The sequence below is a fragment of the Salmo salar genome, chromosome 14 (genome assembly GCF_965601325.2).
Source record: "Salmo salar chromosome 14, fSalSal1, whole genome shotgun sequence".
NCBI lineage: Eukaryota > Metazoa > Chordata > Actinopteri > Salmoniformes > Salmonidae > Salmo > Salmo salar.
In genome coordinates, this window is record NC_138304.1 from 37,894,934 (window position 1) to 37,913,655 (window position 18,722).

The following is an 18,722-nucleotide window of genomic DNA, read 5'->3' on the forward strand; positions in this document are numbered from 1 at the left end:
CTGACTGTCTCTCTGTTTATCACTCTCCAGAACATGTACCTGTTTCTAGCCCAGACTAATTGCCTGGTTCATCTGGACCTCTCTGGGACCGACTGCACTGTGGACTTGGTTAGTAGTGTCTCCACTCTGAGTGCTTCATGCTTTGATTATACAGTTAAAGATGCTTAACATACACTGTCTGATCTATGATCAGGATAATCTAACTAACACGCATAATGACGTGGACTTTGTAGTAATTGAAGTGGAGGTGTGGATGCGCTAATTGGGCTATATAACAGTTCTGTAGTTCTACAAATGTATGAGCATGACATTTCATCTGTATAATTTTGGGAGGAACATTCGTCCCTAAAAACAGGAAGAATTTACCTCTAATGTTGAGCATGAATTTTGAATAGAATATTAGTGTATTCTGAGATGGAAAGCTTCTGTTCTGTCATTACTTGTTCCCAACTCACTCTTCTTCCTCTGGTGTCTTTTTGGGATGAAAGGAGAGAACTCTCTTTATGGATGAGTTATCGTGACGATGTTATTGGTTTCATATCTTGTTTTCTCCAATGTAATCTCCCCTGTCGAGAGTCTGGTGGACCTTTTTCAAATTGTAATTTTCTTTTACTGTTAATAGATTTGTCAGAACATTAGCATTTTTGCTAACAGATTGTAATCTTGACTCTTAGGAAAATGACCATGAAACTGCAAAGCTTATTTTCATGATTGATATTTGTATGTATTTGTTGTTGTGTAAACATAATGATTACTAATGTATTGGTTTCTCTCCATAACAGTTATTTGGTGCTCTGCTGAGGGGATGTTGTGCTGATCTCTCTTACCTGAATCTCTCCAAGAACTGCTTCTCTCACAGGTGAGGTGTCTGTCTATCCCCTTGAATGGACCTTAATCCATTTCTATTTACTTATCTTAATTTGTCCCTGAGGGGCAACCACCAGTAAGCCTACATGACAGCTTATCATCCCCGAGGAAAGTGTCCATGTAGACATTCCAGTCTACATGGACTCCAAGGAGTCAGCACAAGACATTCTATCACAGATGGGCATTTACCCCTGTACCTACCACCTAGACCGAATTAGATAGCAATGTGTGCAACTGTACAAGTTGCCCCCTCATCTATCTATTCTGTCTCTGAGCCGGTGTTTAACTAGTTTGGATCAGAACAATCTGGAGGAGCAGATCCATCTCTCACCTGGCCTCCCTCAGGACTGGCAGAGCAGCAACCCCATCGCTGCTCTGCATATTACTCCATTATGGAAAAGTTTCTGAAAAATGAGACTAATTTTAGAAGGGAATTATTGTTCAAATCCCCAGGCTCTCGCGCCACCATTTTCTCACTCACCCACTCACCTCCCTCGCTCCAGCTCTTTTCTCTCTACTATTTATCTCTCTCTCTCTCTCTCTTTCTACTATTAATATCACCATTCCTCTCTTTCTCCATGCCTCTCTTTCTCTATTGCATCTCTCTCTTGATTGTTTTCTCACTCGCTTGCTCCCTCCCTCCCTTTCTGTGTGTCTGTCCTTCACTAGGTCATGGTAATCAGCTGTATGTGTGGTAGCAGCCACTGGAGCCGTGGTGGTTCTGCCTGAGCTCTGATCGCGCCACATGAAACGGGACATAAATCTGTTTGAGCTGATAAGAGGGAAAGACTCATGAATATTAACAGCCAGCGCTATCCTCTCTCTCTCTTTCTCTGTGTCTCTCTTTCCTCCCAGAGCATTGACTGTAACATTGTGCAGTGTTTACCCTGGCCGTTCTGTGCTGTGTGTATCTGTTGCTCATCTCTATGTGACTAAAGCCAGCCTAAGTCTCTTGCCTGCAGCCCCGTCTGACAGGATTTATGCTGATGAGCCCATAGGTCGGATAGCACATGTTGGGAACACAGACCTGTTATCATAATGTCATGCTCTGGCATGAGCCCCCATAAACCCCTTGTCTGCTATCTCTTTCTTTATCTTTCTGCCTCTCTCCACTTCCTCTCTGTTTAATTATTTGAATGGTCAGGCTAAAATGGGTGTAAATTATACGTTCTACAATTTAGGAACATTCCGTCCCCTGTATTACAATGAAATGCCTGGATGCTTCTGTTATCTGCTAACATGATTACAATTTGTTCATTCTTCATCTGGTGTACAACCACATATGTGCCGCTGAAGTGTGTGTCTGGGTCCACAAGGAAAAGATTTCACGCCTAGTTGTGTTAGCAGATGGTTTGATACAAAACTATTTTTGTTAAACTGTTTCGTGTTGTTCACATTCTCTGATATCATAAACTCAGCAAAAAGAGAAAGGACCCTGTCTTTCAAAGATAATTCGTAAAAATCCAAATAACTTCACAGATCTTCATTGTAAAGGGTTGTTCAATGAACCATAAACAATTAATGAACATGCACCTGTGGAACGGTCGTTAAGACACTAACCGCTTACACACAGTAGGCAATTAAAGTCATGGTTTTGAAAACTTAGAACACTAAAGAGGCCTTTCTACTGACTCTGAAAAACACCAAAAGAAAGATGCCCAGGGTCCCTGATCGTCTGCGTGAACGTGCCTTAGGCATGCTGCAAGGAGGCCTGAGGACTGCAGATGTGGCCAGGGCAATAAATTGCAATGTCCGTACTGTGAGACGCCTAAGACAGCGCTACAGGGAGACAGGATGGACAGCTGATCGTCCTCACAGTGGCAGACCACGTGTAACAACACCTGCACAGGATCGGTACATCCGAACATCACACCTGCGGGACAGGTACAGGATGGCAACAACAACTGCCCGAGTTACACCAGGAACGCACAATCCCTCCATCAGTGCTCAGACTGTCCGCAGTAGGCTGAGAGAGGTTGGACTGAGGGCTTGTAGGCCTGTTGTAAGGCAGGTCCTCACCAGACATCACCGGCAACAACGTCGCCTATGGGCACAAACCCACCGTCGCTGGACCAGACAGGACTAGCAAAAAGTGCTCTAGTATGGGGCGGTGTGTCACAGCATCATCGGACTGAGCTTGTTGTCATTGCAGGCAATCTCAACGCTGTGCGTTACAGGGAAGACATCCTCCTCCCTCATGTGGTACCCTTCCTGCAGGCTCATCCTGACATGACCCTCCAGTATGACAATGCCACCAGCCATACTGCTCGTTCTGTGCGTGATTTCCTGCAAGACAGGAATGTCAGTGTTCTGCCTTGGCCAGCAAAGAGCCCGGATCTCAATCCCATTGAGAACGTCTGGGACCTGTTGGATTGGAGGGTGAGGGCTAGGGCCATTTCCCCCAGAAATGTCCGGGAACTTGCAGGTGCCTTGGTGGAAGAGTGGGGTAACATCTCACAGCAAGAACCGGCAAATTTGGTGGAGTCCATGAGGAGGAGATGCACTGCAGTACTTAATGCAGCTGGTGGCCACACCAAATACTGACTGTTACTTTTGATTTTGACCCCTCCACCCTTGTTCAGGCAAACATTATTCCATTTATGTTAGTCACATGTCTGTGGAACTTGTTTGATTTGCCTCAATTGTTGAATCTTATGTTCATACAAATATTTACACATGTTAAGTTTGCTGAAAATAAATACAGTTGACAGTGAGAGGACATTTATTTTTTGCTGAGTTTAGTAGTTATTTGAAGGCCTGCCATTTCCTGCAGTTGACTGTGCAATAATGGTGACCTAGCCTTAATGTCTATTCTTCTCACTTCTTTCTCTCTCTCATTCTCTCTCTTTTTCATTTGTTCTCTCTCCCCCTCTCTACCTCTCTCCCTGTCTCTTTATCTTTCAGGAAAGTGAGGGAGACTCTTCCTGTCTTCAGGCAGTTCTTCAGCTCAGCCTTCAGTCTCGCACACGTCAACCTGTCTTCTATGAAGCTTCCTCTGGACACCCTGAGGTGAGATAGGGACTCCGCTCTGGCCAACTGCCAAAATGACGGACTCACTCAAGACCAGCTAACTCAGTCTATTATTTATTTACCTACCCTACATGAATTCTTTATCATGTTTGTTGGTAAATCTAAACTTCCTATCAAGTGAAGGTGTGTATTTTTTTTTTACCACACCTCTTGCATTTTTCACTTTAAGCACTTACTGGTCCTTGGCAAAGTAGTTTTAGTAATCTCTAAGCTCCTTTTCTCCAAAATCCTTTAAGACTGCTGCAGAACCACTCAGTGTGTGAATAGAAAAGCCACGTGGTTTCATTTTAGGAACATTTATGAAAAATCAGTCACAGCAATTAAAAGAAAAAAATAATAATTAGTTTGCTATGCACTGATGTTTCTTGACCGCTTCTCTCTCCCTCCTTCCATTTTTCAGAGCTCTCTTCCTGGGCCTGTCTTCCAATCCTCACATCACTGATTTACACTTGGACATCAGCGGCTGTGAGGTGAAGTGCCCATCTGCTACAGTCTGAATTACCTTGCCTTCCTGTCTCTCCATTTGATTTAGTCTTCTCTCTCTCTCTCCTTTCCTCTCTCAGCTGAGGTCTGCAGGTGCCGGGGTGCTCCAGGAGCTGTTTCCTAGAGTGGCCTGCATCGGAACTCTGGACATATCAGACAACGGTGAGAGAGTGACCCTTATGCATGCAACAGTCTTATGAGCCTTTTCAGGGCTAACATATGGCAGTTAAAATGGATTATTCTGTGTTTCTGTCTTTGGTCTCAGGGTTGGATGGCGACCTGCTGGGTGTCATCCCAGCCTTCTCCAGACACCCCTCCCTCAAACACCTGCTGCTGGGCAAGAACTTCAACATCAAGGGCAGGTAGGGACAGTAATCCATTCGCCACAGGCACTCAGAAACACGCACTGGGAAGATGGATGTTGTGTCTTACACTGCCAATTCTTTGTCTGCAGGGTACTACATGAAATTCTGCAGAAACTAGTTCAGCTAGTGCAAGATGAAGAGTGTGTGAGTTGTATAATGCATTTGAACACACACACTGAGACACACAAACTCTCCTACGCACTCATACATGTACGATACAGGTATATTTATGTACTCACATGTTTAACCTTCTCACCCACACACTGCCATACCCTTGTATGATGATGAACTGACACCATTATTTACTGCTGTTGATGCTGATAACTCACAAAAATAACATGAACATACAGCACTCAAAGACACACACACACACACACACACACACACACACACACACACACACACACACACATATGCACACACACTAGTGATGCGCCAGTCAGCTGTTTGTTTATCCGCCTGCAATTGCCAATAACCCTTCCGCAACAACCCGACTATATGTGATAAAGTGAGAATCTAAGGCCTGCATCCAACCTTAGCCTGTAAATATAAAACATACGCCCTACAGTCCGAGATGGAGTGATTTTCTTTTTTTTATAGGCCTTTTTAGATCAAATCAAATTTTATTGGTCGCATACACATATTTAGCAGATGTTATCGCAGGTGCAGTGAAATGCTTGTGTTTCTAGCTCCAACAGTGCAGTAATACCTACTGTAAGAATACAAAACAATACACACAAATCCCCAAAATAAAAATAAAGGAATGAAGAAATATCAGGACGAGCAATGTCAGAGTCCGGAATTTAAATACACCGAACAAAAATAAACGCAACATGCAACAATTTCAAATATATAACTGAGTTACAGTTCGTATAAGGAAATCAGTCAATTGAAATAAATTCATTAGGCCCTAATCTATGGATTTCACATGACTGGCAATACAGATATGCATCTGTTGGTCACAGATACCTTGAAAGAGGTAGGACCAACATGGGACCAACACTTTACATGTTGCATTCACATTTTTGATCAGAAATACAGTGTAGACATTGTTAATGTTGTAAATGACTATTGTAGCTGGCAACGGCAGATTTTTTATGGAATATCTACATAGGCGTACAGAGGCCCATTATCAGCAACCATCACTCCTGTGATCCAATGGCACATTGTGTTAGCTAATCCAAGTTTATCATTTTAAAGGGCTAATTGATCATTAGAAAACCCTTTTGAAATTATGTTAGCACAGCTGAAAACTGTTGTGCTGATTAAAGAAGCAGCATGCTGTGGGGATGTTTTTCAGTGGCAGGGACTGAAAGACTAGTCAGGATCGAGGGAAAGATGAAAAGTGCAAAGTGCAGAGATCCTTGATGAAAACCTGTTCCAGAGCGCTCAGGACATCAGACTGGGGCCAAGGTTCACCTTCCAACAGGGCAACGACCTTAAGCACACAGAACATGTTTCCTCCAGATGTGACACTTGGCATTCAGGCCAAAGAGTTCAATCTGGTTTCATCAGACCAGAGAATCTTGTTTTTCATGGTTTTAATCTCAGCCTTTTGGCTGTTGTGCCTTTTACTGAGGAGTGGCTTCCGTCTGGCCACTCTACCATAAAGGCCAGATTGGTGGAGTGCTGCACAGATGGTTGTCCTTCTGGAAGGTTCTCTCATCTCCACGGAGGAACTCTGGAGCTCTGTCAGAGTGACCATCGGGTTCTTAGTCACCTCCCTGACCAAGGCCCTTCTCCCACAATTGCTCAGTTTGGCCAGGCGGCCAGCACTAGGAAGAGTCTTGGTGGTAAACTTCTTCCATTTAAGAATGATGGAGGCCACTGTGTTCTTGGGGACATTCAATGCTGCAGAAATGTTTTGGTACCCTTCCCCAGATCTGTGCCTCAACACAGTCCTGTCTCGGAGCTCTACAGGGAATTCCTTTGACCTCATGGCTTGGTTTTTGCTCTGACATGCACTGTCAACTGTGGGACCTTATTTAGACAGGTGTGTTCCTTTCCAAATCATGTCCAATCAATTGAATTTACCGCAGGTGGACTTCAATGAAGTTGTAGAAACATCTCAAGGTTGATCAATGGAAACAGGATGCACCTGAGCTCAATAGGGTCTGAATAATTATTTAAATAAGGTTTTTATTTTTGTATATATTTGCAGAAATGTCATAAAACCTGTTTTCGCTTTGTCATTATGGGGTATTGTGTGTAGATTGATGAGGAAATCAATTTAATCCATTTTAGAATAGGCTGTAACGTAACAAAATGTGGGAAAAGTCAAGGGGTCTGAATACTTTCTGAATGCACTGTATTGCACAATAATTATGTATTCATGTTTTTTTATGTATTATTTTCTCTTTATTCAACTCGCCACCGCCCTTCATACACACTATTTCATGACCCTAAACCCGACCACCCTGCAGATATAACCATGGGGACTGCGGGTTTTGAGTCAACCCGCGCATCACACACACACACACACACACACACACACACACACACACCACACACACACACACACACACACTTCACAACTTCACTTTAAGAGCCTAAGCCCTTAACCTCTCTTGCACCATTTCTCTCTTGCTCTCCCTCTCCTTTTCTCCATCCCTCTATCTATCCTTCTTTCCTCAGGCCCTGCAGTCCCTTTCTCTGGCTGACTCGCGCCTGCGCTCTCGGGGCACAGTGATGGTGAATGCTCTGGGAAGCAATGCTTGCCTACGCAAGGTGGATCTGAGTGGGAACAGCCTGGAGGATGCGGGGGCTAAGATGCTCAGCAAAGCCCTGCAAATCAACACTACACTCAGGTAAGAGAGAATGAGGGAGGGGATGGGAGAAGAGGTTCTGGGGGGGGAGTCATTATACAGTTGCTATGCTGTAGGTAATGCAGTGACAATGTATTGAGGCGGTTTGTGTTACGGCTGTGCAGTACACTCTGTAGTGAACACATTACAACTAATTAGCACTTGTAAGGTTATTCATGTTTTGCAATTCTGAATTTGTAATTTGACAGGTGTCATGTATGTGAGCTGTAGACGTAGTTATGAAGTCAATTATTGACCTATTTCTGTCTCCATTTATATCTTTCTTTCATTATTTTTTCTTCCTCCCATTTGATCGTTCTAAGGAGTGTGACGTGGGATCGTAATAACACCACGGCTACAGGATTCCAAGATGTGGCTCGGTGCCTGGAACAGTGAGACACGCACACACACACACGCACACGCACACACACACACACACACACACACACACACACACACACACACACACACACACACACACACACACACACAGACCCTCTCTCTCCCACTCACTCAAACAAACTTGAACACGAGAGACTCTCATTAAAGTCCATAGACAGACGTATCTTTGAGCTTGCTTTGCAGTCAAGTGTTTCTCATTGCACAGCATTTCATCAGCACTCTGACCTGTTTGTGCGATAGAGCTCCCTGTGTGAGTTCTAGTGACAAGGATTCACATAAAGAGGCTAATATATTAGAACGCTATCCGCTACCTGCCTCAAGCCTTTCCATTCTGTACTAGTTAAAGGCAAGGTAGCTGTAATTATTCATATCAAAGTTATGGATTTTTAATGATTCTTCTTTATCCCTTTCTCACTCTCTCTTTACAGTAACTTCACCCTGCAGTACATGCCTATCCCCCTCAGTGATGTCACACAGGCATACCGAAGCGCACCTGAGAAGATTGACCAAGCACTGACCAAGGTGGGTTACCTGGGGGTGTGATATCCCACCATGACTTAATCACACCTTGACATCATGACTGTTTTCAACAGCTTATGTCTCATATCCATCTCTCATATGTACTTATTTCTCCTCTGTTCAGTTTACTTTGTAAAACCATCTCTCTTTCACTCTTCTTCCATCACATACCCTCCCCCTCCATCTGTCAGATCCAGCATGCTCTGCTGAGGAACAACCAGACCCAGAGGTTCTCTCAGAAACAGGCTCTGCGTCTACACCAGGGCCTGGTCACCAGCACTGCTGAACAGGTACGAATACTGTGTGCACTGTGATTTTTACGAGAAGACAGTCTTTAAGTCAAAACTCCACAGACTGACGGCAGTGTGAATGTGTGTGTGTCAGGTGATGGAGCGGCTGTGTGTACGCGTACACCAGCAGGTGTGTGTTCTCCGAGGCTCAGAAGAAGGAAAGGAGCTGCAGACTGCCAGACAGGTCCTGAAGGAGGCCAGAAACTCTCGTGCGGTAAGTGTGTGTTAGTGTATATTCTAAACCCCTCTTTCTGTCTCTCTCACCTATACTGTGTGTGTTTATATATTCTAAGCTCCTCTCTCTCCCTCTCAGCTATACCCGTCTCTGTGTGAGCTGGTTCATGTCCTCTCAGTGGATGGGCCTGTCAGACAGAAACTGGACTTTCTGGCAGGAGAGCTGACCAAGGCTGCTGATAAGGAACTACAGGTAGACTACTTAACACTCCTCTCCCCTGCATGGTTGGACTATGATGGATTCATTCAGAAATAGATACTGTAGATGGATAGATGTATTCCCTTACAGGAAACCTGGTCAAGGTTGCTGATAAGGAAATACAGGTACTGTGATTCTTATCAGAGACAGGACTTATTGAATGAGGGACTAACACATTGATTGCTATAATGACTGACTTCCGTTTATTCCCAGGTGATAGTGGACTCCATGGTGTCTCTGTGTCGGGAGCTGTGTCCCATGTCCTCCTCTGCAGCAGAGAGACTCAACCCTCCGCTCTCCTCCATCTCAGAACGCGTCTCTATCCCTCGCTCCACCATCCGCACCGCCCTGATGGAGAGAGCAGCACAGGATATCAACAGAGCCCTGGAGTAAGTGTGGGAAGAACAAATGCGAGAGGAGATGAAAAGGGTCTAGACTAAAGAGAAAGAAGAAGGAATTTGAAGGAAGTATTTTCTCTCTCTCTCAGGGAGGTGAAGCTGTCTGTGGTCTCCTATCTGACCAACTCCATAGTGGATCAGATCCTTCAGGAGCTCTACACCACTCACAAAGCCCTGGTACTAACACACACACACACTATCTCTCTCTATCTGTGTCTCAGAGTCTTGATCTGGCTGAAAATTATGCAAATGTATCTACAACAGTGACTTAGTGCAGTCTCAGTTTTGTCTACTCTTTTTCTCACACCAGTTCATGTAGTCTTAACAAGTAGATGGCTTTGTTGTCTCAGCTTCGTCAGGTGTCCCAGGTGAAGCGTTGGGATGATGGAGGAACAGGCAGACACACCATCAGAATCACAGACTCTCTGGACTTCCCTGATGAGGAAGGCCTGGGCATGAACATCGTACGTGTGTGGGTGGTTGTATGTGTATGATTGCATTTTTCCATTGCTCTATCACGTTTCCTTTCCTTTCTCTGTGTCTAACTAGGACACCATTGCCATCAAGAAGCGCAGCGCCAGAACCCGAAGGATTCGGCCCGTGTCCACCAGACTGAGTAAGCTCACCTGATTAACTAAATCAATATTAGTCTTTTTTACAGGGCATTATTTGTGCATTAACATACGTTTGACGAGAATGGCGCTGGAGAGAACAGCAGCTGTTTTATTAGTTGCGTTATTTTGTACATATTGTTTCCTATGACTGAAAATAGCTTCTGGACATCAGAACAGTGATCACTGACCTCGATTTGGATGAGGATTTCTACTTCAATGAGTCGGCAGCAAAGGACATACAGCTCATTCCGGACCAGGCCCAAATCCCTGACACTCGAAAAAGGAAGAGGTGGTGTTCTAGAGGCCAGCGTGACCTGACGAGACTGTTGGTGAATGGATAAACCGCTTCTACCCTCCGTTTTATTGGTGAACGTGCAATCACTGGAGAATTAACTGGACGAGCTCCGTTCGAGACTATCCTATCAACATGATCTGAAGGACTGTAATATACTATGTTTCTCCGAGACGTGTCTGAACAAGGACATGAAAAATATAAATCTAGCTGTTTTTTCAATATATCGGCAGGACAGAACGGCAGCATCGGGCAAACTCAAGGGTAGTGTGTCTAATCTATAATATTAAGGAAATCTTGAGGTTCTGCTCACCGGAGTTAGAATACCTCATGATAAGCTGTATACCATACTATTTATCAAGAGAGTTTCATCTATATTTTTTGTAGTGGTATATTTACCACCACAACCGATGCTGCCACAAGACTGCACTGAATGAGCTGTGCAGGGCCATAAGAAAACAAGAAAATGCTCACCCAGAGGTGGCGCTCCTAGTTGTTGGTGATTTTAATGCAGGAAAACTGAAATCCGTTGCACCTCGTTTCTACCAGCATGTCACCTGTGCAACTAGAGGCGAAAAACTCTAGATCACCTTTACTCCACACACAGAGATCCATACAAAGCTCTCCCTCGCCCTCCATTTGGCAAATATGACCATAACTCTATCCTCCTGATTCCTGCTTACAAGCAAAAACTCAAACAGGGTAGACAACAACACACGCTGACCCTCACCACGGGGGCCCCTCAGGAGTGCGTGCTTAGTCCCCTCCAGTACTCCCTGTTCACCCACAACTGCGTAGCCGCACACAACTCCAACACCATCATTAAGTTTGCCGACGACGAAACAGTGGTAAGCTTGATCACCGACAATGATGAAACAGCCTATAGGGAAGAGGTCAGAGACCTGTCAGCCTCAACGTCAGCAAGAGAAAGGAACTGATTGTGGACTACAGAAAACGGAAGGGCCAAGCATGCCCCCCATTCACATCAACAGGGCTGTTATGGAGTGGGTTGAGAACTTCAAGTTCCTCAGTGTGCACATCACTAAGGACCTATCATGGTCCAAGCGAACCAACACAGTTGTGAAGAGGGCATGAAAACGCTTCATCCCCCTCAGGAGGCTGAAAAGATTGTACAGGTCTACAATTGAAAGCTTCTTGACTAGCTGCATCACCGCTTAGTATAGCAACTGCTTGGTATCTGACTGCAAGGCGCTACAGAGGATAGTGCGTGCCATCCAGGACCTCGATACCAGGCGGTGTCAGAGGAAGACCTAAAAATTGTCAGACTGCAGCCACCCCAGTCATAGACTGTTCTCTCTGCTAGCGCACTGCAAGCGGTACGGGAGCACCAAGTCTGGGACAAAAAGGCTCCTGAACAGCTTCTACCCCCAAGCCATAATACTGCTGAACAGTTAATCAAGTTGCTACCCAGACTATTTACTCACACTATATACTCTCACACACACAAAACACACACACATGTATATTGACACACACACACACTTTCACGCCCTTCACATACACTGCTGCTTCTCTGTTTATTATCTATCTTGATTGCCTAGTCACTTTTACCCCTACCTATATGTACATATTACCTCAACTACCTCGTATCCCTGCACATTGACTCAGTACTGGTACTCCTTGTATATAGCCTCGCTATTGTTATTTTATTGTGTTACTATTTCCTTTTTTATTTCGCACATTTCTTTTACTTTTTAACTTTGCATTGTTGGGAAAGGGCCCGTACGTAAGCATTTCACGGTAAAGTCTACACTTGTTGTATTCAGGGCGCATGAGACAAAAAAAAGTGATTTGATTTGACCCACCCCTCTTTCCCTCTCTCAGGTCTGGGAGATGACCCCACCTCCTCTCCTCCTCCCTCGGCCCTGTCTCATTCTGCCCCCCTGTCCCGCTCAGCATCATGGGAGTGTCTATCCACATTGCCTACCCATGGTGCACCACTGCACCACGTGACGCACGCCAGGCCGCGGCCCCCTCGAAGGCACAGCCGAGGACAAGTCCCTCTGGACACAGTGAGTCTTTTGGGCTCATAGCAACCTCTAGGACTTTCCACCATATTGCTTCTACAATACTGTACCTGTCCAACCTTCTCATATCTTCACAAGTGCGTAGGGGGTATGGACGAGGGGTGGGTGCTGGACCTAGCATCTGAGTCAAACAGAGTTTACTTTATTTTCTATTTACCTCACAGTTAAAATCCACTTTCCTTTTATGCTCAAATTTGTCATCCTGTTTTTTTTTTCATGCCAGAGGCATTCCAAAAATAAGTTCCTTTATGACTGTGAATCTGTCACATTGTTTATGACATTCTCCAATCTGAGAGGCAACGTTTGTCTATTTGTTTTTTTTAGTCGTTGTTAGAAGCGTTTCTAAATCGGTTATACCAGGTTAGTGATCTGGTCATGAGGAATCATGTTGAGCTCTGAATAGAGCTCTCTATTGGCAGCCTATCAGATTCCTCGGCTGAATCCCAAATGGCACCCCTTTTTTCTATATATTGCACTTCTTTTGACCAGAGCCTTATGGGACCTAGTCAAAAGTAGTGATCTATATAGGGAATAGTCCTACAGCCAGTCATTGTAAATTATAATTAGCTGTGTCAGCACTGCAGTAGTTTCAATGAGACGGAAACATTGTGCTGGTAGTGTGTGTGTGTGTGGTGTGTGTGTGTGTGTGTGTGTGTGTGTGTGTGTGTGTGTGTGTGTGTGTGTGTGTGTGTGTGTGTGTGTGTGTGTGTGTGTGTTTGGCTGTATTGTAAGCCTGTTATCTCTGTCCTCTCAGCATTGTTCAGAGAACGGAGGAGTCAACCTGCTGGAGGATGGACTGCCTGATTTCTACACCAAGAGAGTCCTGACTGACAGGTGGGATTTACACGATACACACACACACACACTAGTGCTCTCACTGACCCGCTACCCATATCTGTATCTCTCCCCACCAGTCAGCTGTCATCACTTCATCAAGCTCAGTCCCTGAGGAGGAAGAAGAGACGCAGTGTGCTGTCAATCTTCTCTGGGTTCCGCAAGAATCGCAATTCCACCATCTCCAATCAGGAAACGGAGTATGGAGGGAGTCATGAAAAGTCATGCACATGATTACATGTCCTTGTTATAAATGGTTCATTAATTGTTACCAACAACTATATTATAAACGGATCGACTTTCTCTCCCTCTCTCGCTCTCCCTCTGTCTCTCTCTCTCTCTCTCTCTGTCTCTGTAGTGGCTCAGAGAATGTGTACTCTATGATTCAGCACCCTAAGGATCCTGGGAAGGTGGAGGCCATGATTGAGGTGGGGGCCAATGTGAGGATGATGCCGTCCCCCAGGCCCATCCAGGGCGTACCACTGCCTGGGATGAGGGGGGCCAGCCCCAGCCCATACTGTCTCACACAGAGACAGGTAGGAACGTACCACTGTAGGTCTGTGTCACATGCGTCGAAAGGGACCGACCAAGGCGCAGCGTGTTGAGTGCTCATCTTCTTTATTTAATGAGAGAACACTTAAACAAAATAAACAAACGACAAACGACAGTTGCGTAAGGTACTACGACTATACGAAAAACAACCACCCACAAACCCAAAGGAAAAAACAGGCTGCCTAAGTAGGGCTTCCAATCAGAGACAACGAAAGACACCTGCCTCTGATTGGAAACCATACTCGGCCACACATAGAAAATGAACATAGAAAATGAAAACTAGAACAAATCCCCATGAAATAAACCAACCCCAAAACACACCAAAACAACACCCCCTGCCATGCCCTGACCATACTACAATGACAAATGACCCCTTTTACTGGTCAGGACGTGACAGTCTGTCCCTAGCTCATGAATAGGGCCAAGAGTTTTACTTGACCTGACTAGTCATCTCCTGGTTTATCCCACTCATTATCATAGTACAGCATGTATGCTTTTACTTTCTATGTAATCTATTGCATACGACACAGTCTAAGCCTTACAATTTTCTCTCTTTCCCTCGCTCTCTCCCACCTTCCAGCCTTCCGACCTGGTCAGCATGGTGTACAGTTGTATCGGAGCAGAAGACGAGGACTCAGACAGTAGCTTTGAGACCAGACCAGTGGACAGAGACACTGACAGATCGACTACATCAGACATCCAGACAGAGACCCATGCCAATGGACATGCAATGTCCTCCGCTTCTCTGACAGACAGTCAGCCTGACAGACAGACAGATCCAGTCAGTCAGGACCTGCCAATACCCAGCGCTCAGACAGACACACAGAAGGAGGTGGACAGAGGGACTAAGGGGACAGAGTCGTTGGACAGGCAGGAGCGAGCCCCCTGTGGACAGAAATCAGAACCCCCTTCTCAGAGCAGCAAGCCCAGTCTGGCCAGCATGAGACAGAGACACCTGCAGGGGAGCTCCGGTACTGCAACATAAATATCTAGATGCTTTAATGGCTCCGGGTGCTGCATGTGCTATGATGTAGAGTTGTAACAGAATTACAATTTAACTTATGTTTCACACTTTCTTCCTTTTAAGAGAAATCAACAGATGGTGTAGGATGGATAGATGGAGATGGAGTAGAAGAGGAGAAGAATGAAAAGAAAGACAGAGGAGCAGAAGGACAGCGTCCTCCCATTCCTGAAAAGGTGGCTGTGTGTCTTCCCTAATTGCTTGTATCGTTGTTTGTGTGCGGTAGTCTGTATCTAACTACGTGTGCATTCTCTCTCCACAGCCTGGTAAAGATAAGACTTCTCCAAAGACACCGTCTGCTGTCACTCCACCTGAGGAAACAGCCAATGAGAGAACCCCGCCTCCTGTTCCAACTGCCTCTGCCAAGCCCACTTTTGATTTGTCTGGTCCTTCTGTCACTCAAGATGAAGGAACTAATGAGATGAAAAGCCTGCCTCCTGTGCCACCTGCGTCTACCAAGCCGGTGGTAGACGCAGGTCTACCACCTGCTGGTTGTCAAGGTACCACTGTGATGAAATACCATTGAAGATGGTTTTAAGAAATTATTATTAATTGTAATGATAATTGGTTCCTTTCCTGACCAACAAATCATTAATGGCTATGAAAATGTTGATGATGGCGATGGCTAAGGTTGACATTTTGACAATTCAATCAGATGAGGGAGGAACAAATGGTTTTCCACTGAAGGCACATCGCAACAGGAAAGCAAACTCAGATGACGCAGGTATGTGTGTGACCATGAGCAGGTGTGTGTGTGTGAGCGGGTTCACTGCATGCGGGAATGTGTGCTGTACATGCATGTTTGTCTACAGATGTTTGCAGGAATGTGCTTGTTTTACGATATATTTTCATGTCAGATTTCTGATTTGATGCATTTATTTTCTTGTTATTTCAGTCATTAAATATGTCTCATTGTCTCTGTTATATACTTGGTCCATCGCTCTGCCATGGACAATCCAGTAGATCTCTTAGGATGTTTACCATGACTGCTACATTCCTGCAACATGCCCCTGTGTGACCCAGTCACCATCTGTGTGGCCCTGTGTGTGTGTCTCATATCATTTTCCTTCAGGCATGGAACGGGACAGTCCCAACGATCTGGAGAGGGGGTTCTCAGATCGCGAATCCCCTGTGAAAAAACCCAGACTCCCCCACAACAGAAACCGATCTCTGGACACTGGGTGTATGTATCTGTGTCTCTGGACCATGCTCTGTGCCGTACCGTATGTGCATGTCTGAATGGTCATACTGTAGTGTGTGTGTGTGTGTGTGTGGCGAGCCTGTTCAAAGCCTTCTTTTCATGGCTCAGTGGTGAAAGAGAATTGACCTGACATTGACATGTCATGACAGTCTAACCCTATCCCAATGTGTCACATGGTCAGGAAACACTGGGCCATTAACATCTAGTTGACTGTGTCCCAGACACTGGGCCATGATGGGCATTAAAATCTAATAAAACAATCCCAGACAGGATGAGTGTTTGGGGAGATTCTTAGCGGCAGGTAATCTAGCGGTTAAGAGCGTTCGGCAAGTAACCGAAAGGTTGCTGGTTCAAATCCTCGAGCTGACTAGGAGAAAAATCTGTCTGTGCCCCTTAAACGAGGCACTTAACCCTAATTGCTCCTCAAAATCGCTCTGGATAAGAACGTCTGCTAAATGACTCAAATGTTGACATTTTGTCAATTTAGCCCCTTTTTCTACTTAACCAGAGTCAGATTAAGAAAGTTAAATGTCATTTCTGGAGCCATTTCTAACTAGCATTAGCGCAATGATTGGAAGTCTACAGGAGCATCTAAGTAGAAAAAAGGGCTTATTTGCCAAAACATCGAATTACCCCTTTAATGGCAGATTAGATTAGACCAAACCAGGACCCTGACATTCAACTCTGTCTGTGTGCTGTCTAGGTCCTGAATGTCCAGAGCCCGGCACCGGTGAGACGTCATGACAACAACCGTCAGGAGGCAAAGACAATGTTCAGGACAACTGTCGGGAGATGTGAAGAGAGCATGAGACAGACAGATAGAAAAGGGAAGTTATGAACTTGGTCACCATAGACCCAACTGTGGTTATCCTCGTATACAGTAGTAATTTCTCTCATATTGGCTAAACATGCATGATTTTTTCCCTTTCTCATACTCAGTTGCACTTGCTTTCATTCCTTTACAGAGGACACACACACACATGTGTCTGAGGGCCCTCTAGTATTCTCATGCTGTTATTTCTTGCACTTCTTGTTGTACAAAAATCTTTCTCATTCTCCCTCGTCTTTCTTTCATTGACAATTTGTGACACTGCTACTGTAAGAATGAGTTGGTATTTATTCTAAACCAGTATTATGTCAATATTGAATATAAGTAAACAAACTGCACTAACCATTGTTATTACTAAGTCATTACATGGTAAGAGGTAACTTCATGTTTTTATTTAAAATAAGGTTATAATGAATATGATTGGATGTTTTATGGATGTTTTTCCTATGGTGTATGATAACGGAAGATTGAGACGATGACGTGTATTGTTTATCATTATTACAGTAATCTATTAGTTGATCAATGGAACATAATTGCAGTTTGTTTTAATCAGTTTTAAATACATTTTACAGGACTGAAATTAGTATATTTTCAAAAAATCCATATATGATTAAACAATCAATTAAAAAGGATTTTACCAAAGGAACCAAACTGATGATGCACTCTCTTGGGGACAAAAAACACCCTAACCTGACTTCTGCATCAGGAACTCTTATATATTTTTTTGGTGTGTGAGATTTGGCCCACTAGGAAAATTGCATCCATGGGCTTTGGAGCAGTGCTATGTAGTGCCAGCAGAGGTGGCCAAATACTTTGAGCTGAGTGATGAAACCTTTACTTGGATGGGATAAGTCAGTCAGGCTGAGTTTAGACAAGTAGCCCAATTCTGATTTTTTTATAATAATTTTTTTACACTAATTGGTTTTTTGACCAATCACATCAGATATTTTTCGAAAGACCAATTAGTGTAAAAAATAACAGAATTGGGCTGCCTGTGTTAACGCAGCCTAACTGCCCTGCTATACTACAGCCACTGGGCATCCAGCGTTGCAGTCAGACATAAGCCGTTGAGGGAATGCTTCCTTTGAAATCAATGAAAGCTGCTATGCTGCCCATGTTGCACTCTTGTCCAAGCTCAAGAATCACAGAGGTTCAATTTGACAGCTGATACTTATGTTAATTCTATCTTGTGAATTGTAAATAATGACAAATAAAGTTGATTTTGGTTGCAAATGGCCTCGATTAGACACCACTGGTTATTTTACTAAGATTTATGAAGTCAATAAGCTACTAGCTAGCAGAAACGGTATCTACATTGACTATGTTCACAATGTAAACAAAAGCAACATGTGTAATTAGAGGATCACTAGCAACAATTTGAGAGTACTTGGGAAAAACTGAACCAAAGCTATTGTACTTACCCATAATCAATGAATATGTTAAAGTACAGTAGGGGAAAATAGAATAAAGATGCTCTGCCCCTCTGGTCCTCTAAACTCTCCGTGTTGCAGGTAGAAGGTCACATTGCAATGATGCACAGGACGCTAATAGTGGAGCTGAAGTGTAATAGGCTGACCACACCGCTGGTGTCGTGTGCACGAGCATCGCAAAATAAATTTAGAAATCTATGTTATTCAGTTATTGCACCCACACTGCTCACGAGCGTCTGCGTTACCAAGGGCTAAAATAGAAATCAGTTATATTTCTGACGCAGATCGCACTGCAAGTCCTGCCTCTCCC

General features: G+C 44.4%; 1 protein-coding gene across 1 annotated transcript in view; it reads left to right on the plus strand.

Annotated features, from left to right (window-relative positions):
- Positions 1-18,218, plus strand: part of LOC106569477 (capping protein, Arp2/3 and myosin-I linker protein 3) — a 54,401-nt gene extending 36,183 nt beyond the window's left edge. Inside the window, exons 14-40 of the mRNA XM_014140859.3 lie at positions 31-108; positions 783-859; positions 3,772-3,876; positions 4,298-4,367; positions 4,461-4,542; positions 4,646-4,742; positions 4,835-4,889; positions 7,380-7,552; positions 7,873-7,941; positions 8,380-8,473; positions 8,662-8,760; positions 8,855-8,974; positions 9,074-9,187; positions 9,407-9,582; positions 9,681-9,768; positions 9,942-10,055; positions 10,141-10,207; positions 12,343-12,530; positions 13,300-13,379; positions 13,460-13,579; positions 13,738-13,915; positions 14,512-14,902; positions 15,019-15,128; positions 15,215-15,452; positions 15,608-15,676; positions 16,025-16,135; positions 16,857-18,218. Of these exons, the coding sequence (XP_013996334.3) occupies positions 31-108; positions 783-859; positions 3,772-3,876; positions 4,298-4,367; positions 4,461-4,542; positions 4,646-4,742; positions 4,835-4,889; positions 7,380-7,552; positions 7,873-7,941; positions 8,380-8,473; positions 8,662-8,760; positions 8,855-8,974; positions 9,074-9,187; positions 9,407-9,582; positions 9,681-9,768; positions 9,942-10,055; positions 10,141-10,207; positions 12,343-12,530; positions 13,300-13,379; positions 13,460-13,579; positions 13,738-13,915; positions 14,512-14,902; positions 15,019-15,128; positions 15,215-15,452; positions 15,608-15,676; positions 16,025-16,135; positions 16,857-16,897 (3,204 nt within the window). The 3' untranslated portion in view covers positions 16,898-18,218. The remainder of the gene's footprint in view (positions 1-30; positions 109-782; positions 860-3,771; positions 3,877-4,297; positions 4,368-4,460; positions 4,543-4,645; positions 4,743-4,834; positions 4,890-7,379; positions 7,553-7,872; positions 7,942-8,379; positions 8,474-8,661; positions 8,761-8,854; positions 8,975-9,073; positions 9,188-9,406; positions 9,583-9,680; positions 9,769-9,941; positions 10,056-10,140; positions 10,208-12,342; positions 12,531-13,299; positions 13,380-13,459; positions 13,580-13,737; positions 13,916-14,511; positions 14,903-15,018; positions 15,129-15,214; positions 15,453-15,607; positions 15,677-16,024; positions 16,136-16,856) is intronic.
- The last annotated feature ends 504 nt before the right edge of the window (positions 18,219-18,722 follow it).